This window comes from Dioscorea cayenensis, chromosome 19 (assembly GCF_009730915.1).
Source record: "Dioscorea cayenensis subsp. rotundata cultivar TDr96_F1 chromosome 19, TDr96_F1_v2_PseudoChromosome.rev07_lg8_w22 25.fasta, whole genome shotgun sequence".
NCBI classification, from domain to species: Eukaryota; Viridiplantae; Streptophyta; class Magnoliopsida; order Dioscoreales; family Dioscoreaceae; genus Dioscorea; species Dioscorea cayenensis.
In genome coordinates this window covers 3,685,315-3,688,957 of record NC_052489.1, presented here as the reverse complement: position 1 = coordinate 3,688,957, position 3,643 = coordinate 3,685,315, and the positions used below count along the sequence as shown (strand labels likewise).

General features: G+C 36.9%; 1 protein-coding gene across 1 annotated transcript; it reads left to right on the top strand.

Moving 5' to 3' along the window:
* The first annotated feature begins 386 nt into the window (after nucleotides 1-386).
* LOC120283472 lies at nucleotides 387-2,912 on the top strand. The gene is made up of 5 exons (XM_039290165.1): nucleotides 387-1,117; nucleotides 2,004-2,062; nucleotides 2,149-2,277; nucleotides 2,369-2,504; nucleotides 2,595-2,912. The coding sequence occupies exons 1-5, from the start codon at nucleotides 419-421 to the stop codon at nucleotides 2,910-2,912; spliced, it is 1,341 nt and encodes a 446-aa protein (XP_039146099.1). The 5' UTR covers nucleotides 387-418.
* Nucleotides 2,913-3,643: the final 731 nt, after the last annotated feature.

Here is a 3,643-nt window from a genome sequence, read left to right as displayed (position 1 = left end):
TCTCAATTTTTCTTCTGGTTTTAATATTATTTGAGCTTCTGTTTGTCATCTATATATGGATCCTTGGGGTATTGTGGAGTCTATTAACTCATGCTACCTTATCAACCAACCCACCTTTGAGTCTTTGACCTTCTCTCAAACATTTCTCTTTAAGACTTCAACTGTCTCCCTCCGAAATCACACCGCTACTTCCCTTCCCTTCCCATTCCCTTTCCTTCTCCTTCTAGAACCATAAAATATTCATCATCAACGACCAAGAAACCAACTTCAACTTCTTCGATCTTCAAAGTCCAATCTCTAACCTTCACGTACCATCTCCTTCTTTGAGCTAAATTTATATATAAAACATGTTGTTATCACACCAATTCTTATTAGAATCACTGAGTAGTGCTTGTTCCTTTATCAATATATTCAACGTATGGCCACCGGCGGCATAGTCGAAGGCATCTTTTGGTTAGGATGCACACACTGGGCTTACAAGCGATGCACTCTCTCCGGCGACTCCGATAGCCACTCCTGGCCACTCACATCCGTCTCCACCTTCTCTCCCATTCCGCGTATCGCTCGAGCCATTCTCTCCGTCTACGAACCCGATCTCTCTCACCCTCAATGGCCTCCTTCTGTTCCATCTCCGGTTTCCATCTCCAACCTCTCAAAACGCATCTCCTACTCTCAAACCCACGGACACTGTCCTCCTTATCTCATCTACGTCGACACCACCAACCGTGAGATCGTTGTTGCCATTCGCGGCCTCCACCTTCTTTCCAACTCCGATTACTCCCTTCTTCTTGACGACAAGCCTGGTCTCCAGCCTCTTGACTCCGGTTACGTTCACCACGGCCTCTATAAAGCTGCTGTTTGGCTACTTAGCTATGAAGCCCCCGTTCTCCGGCGTCTTCTCCGTGAACATGGCCCTGACTTCAAGCTCGTCCTTGCCGGCCACTCTCTCGGCGCCGGCGTCGCCGCTCTGGCTACGCTGCTCCTCGTTAACCACCTTGACCGCTTTGGTGGCCTCACTCGTAGCCGTGTCCGTTGCTACGCCGTCGCGCCGCCGCGTTGCATGTCGTTGAATCTTGCCGTTAAGTATGCTGACGTCATCCACTCCGTCATCCTCCAGGTATGCATGGCTTTTTTTTTTTTTTTAAAAACATTTATTTTTCTTTATTAATTATTTTTTTAAATCTTACGCGGTTTCAAAAGTTTGACTATGACTTTCCGTATGTTTTTATTGAAAGTTTAAGCTAGCCAATGAAAATTAGGGTTAGGGTTTAGGTTTATACTGGTTTAGCTAGGGATTTTTTCATGCAGCTTGTGTGTGACTTTTATTCTAGGGTGTCTTGAATGAATGTTCTAATAACTGGGTAACATTTTATAGAAAATTTAAGCCAATGACAATTAGGGTTAATTTTTTTTTAATGCAGTTTATTGATAACTTATTCTCACTATTTCATTATAAGTGTCCATTTTTATTTATTTCAAATTATCTGTTTATATACTTAATATATACAAATGCTAAATTTTCAAATTTAACCACACAAACTTCTTAAATGCATAGAGAGAAAGAAATAAGAAAAAGAAAATTAGTGGATGAAAAGAGAAATGGGAAATGTGAAAAAAAATTAAACTTAATGTTTATATCAGATTTTGAATTCTAACTACTTTTTATACTTTTCGTGAAACAGTTAAAGTGGGTACTTGTAATGGAATGAAGGGAGTATGTTTTAAGCTCCGGTTGAACTCTATTAACTGCATATATATATATATATAGTCACAATATTTGTTATCTAAATCCTAAACTCTAAACCTGTTGAACTCTATTAACTGCATATATATATATATATATAGTCACAATATTTGTTATCTAAATCCTAAACTCTAAACCTTAAGCCATGGTTATATACATGAAAATATAACATCCTTGGCTCTTATTGATCTAAACTTCTGAATTATACATAAAACTACAAAGTTAATTATTCTTCTGTCATTAATTATGGTTTCTCCAGGACGATTTCTTGCCAAGAACATCAACCCCACTGCAGTATATGTTTGGTTCCATCTTCTGGTAATAAGTTTTGTTCGTCTTGTGATCCTACATCGTTGCAATATCATCAAAATCATATTTAATATATCGATGTATTCTTTGGGCAGCTTACCTTGCTTATTATGCTTTGTGTGCATGAGAGATACATTTACTTCAGAAGAAAAGAAACTGAAAGATCCCAGAAGGCTCTATGCTCCAGGAAGGATGTTTCATATTGTAGATAGAAAATTTTGCAGGTATATATATATATATATATATATATTAAATCTTTCTAAATATGCACAATATATATATACATAGTTTATGTGTCAATTGTAATACATGCAGATGTGGGAGGTACCCTCCAGAGGTGAGAACTGCGATTCCAGTGGAAGGCAGGTTTGAGCACATTGTTCTTTCATGCAGTACTACATCAGACCATCAAATTATTTTGATAGAAAGAGAAGCACAAAAGGCATTAGATGTAAGTCTATAGATATATATATATATTCTAGAGAAGAACTTATAAATTGAGAATGCATTGAATGTTTATTTTTCTTTAATTTGTTTTCAGAGAATGAAGGAAGATGAGGAGGCAAATTTAGCTCCAATGCAGCAAAGAATGAACAGAAACCAAAGTTTTGAAGAAGAACACAAGCATGCAATCGAGAAGACAGTGAACTTGAATGAGCCTCATGTTGAGGCATTAACACAAGAGAATTCCACAAGTGCCATGGTGAACAATGCAGTATCCTCTCATTGTAATTCCAATTCTACTCAGGAGGAAACTGACTGGGAGAAACTATATGAGAAACTATTTGAGTGTGATGATCATGAACTTGAGATTGAGAATAACATTGTTGCAAAGGAGAATGAGAATAATATTGTTTAAATTATTTGATAAGGAATTTCATATTGTTATGTTTTACTAGGTTGCATGAAAAAAAAAAAAAATCCTTCCTTGAAAGAAAGAAGATGACTATGAGGGTGTCACGCCCCAAACCCAGCTCGTTGGACCTGATTCGGCGACAAATAACCGTACACCCATAATGCATAATTCAGTAGGCATGCAAGTCCTCAAAACAGGTCTCACAATAGAAATTGTAAAGCTCAAAATTGCAACTTCAAATACAAGCTGAATATAATAGGTTCGAATATAAAGAGGTGTCCTATACCTAATTCAAATACTCATACAGATAGAATGGTAACCCAAAATTCTGAAAGAAAGAGCATAAGCTTTTGCTAGCCCACTAAGTTGTCTACTGGACTACTTGAAAAAATTCAACAACCAGATTATGAGCTTGATAGCTTAGTAAGTAACCTACTAAAAATAGTTGGGATCATTAATAAGTGCTAAATTGATTATATTTCCTATATTATTTACACTACATTAAGCATGAAATTGTACTTGTTTAGCATCTCATTAGTATGAAATTTCATTTTTTTTGTTCACAACGACCTTTATTTCTGTTTTAGATAGAAAGAAACGAATTTGAGGATGTTTTGAAGCAAAATGAAACAAGTTGCTGAATCAAGGATGCACTATGACTCACAATGGGCGTCATGACAATTCACAATGCATGTTGCCTACACTTACCACTGCTGTGATCAAGCCGTGGCAGT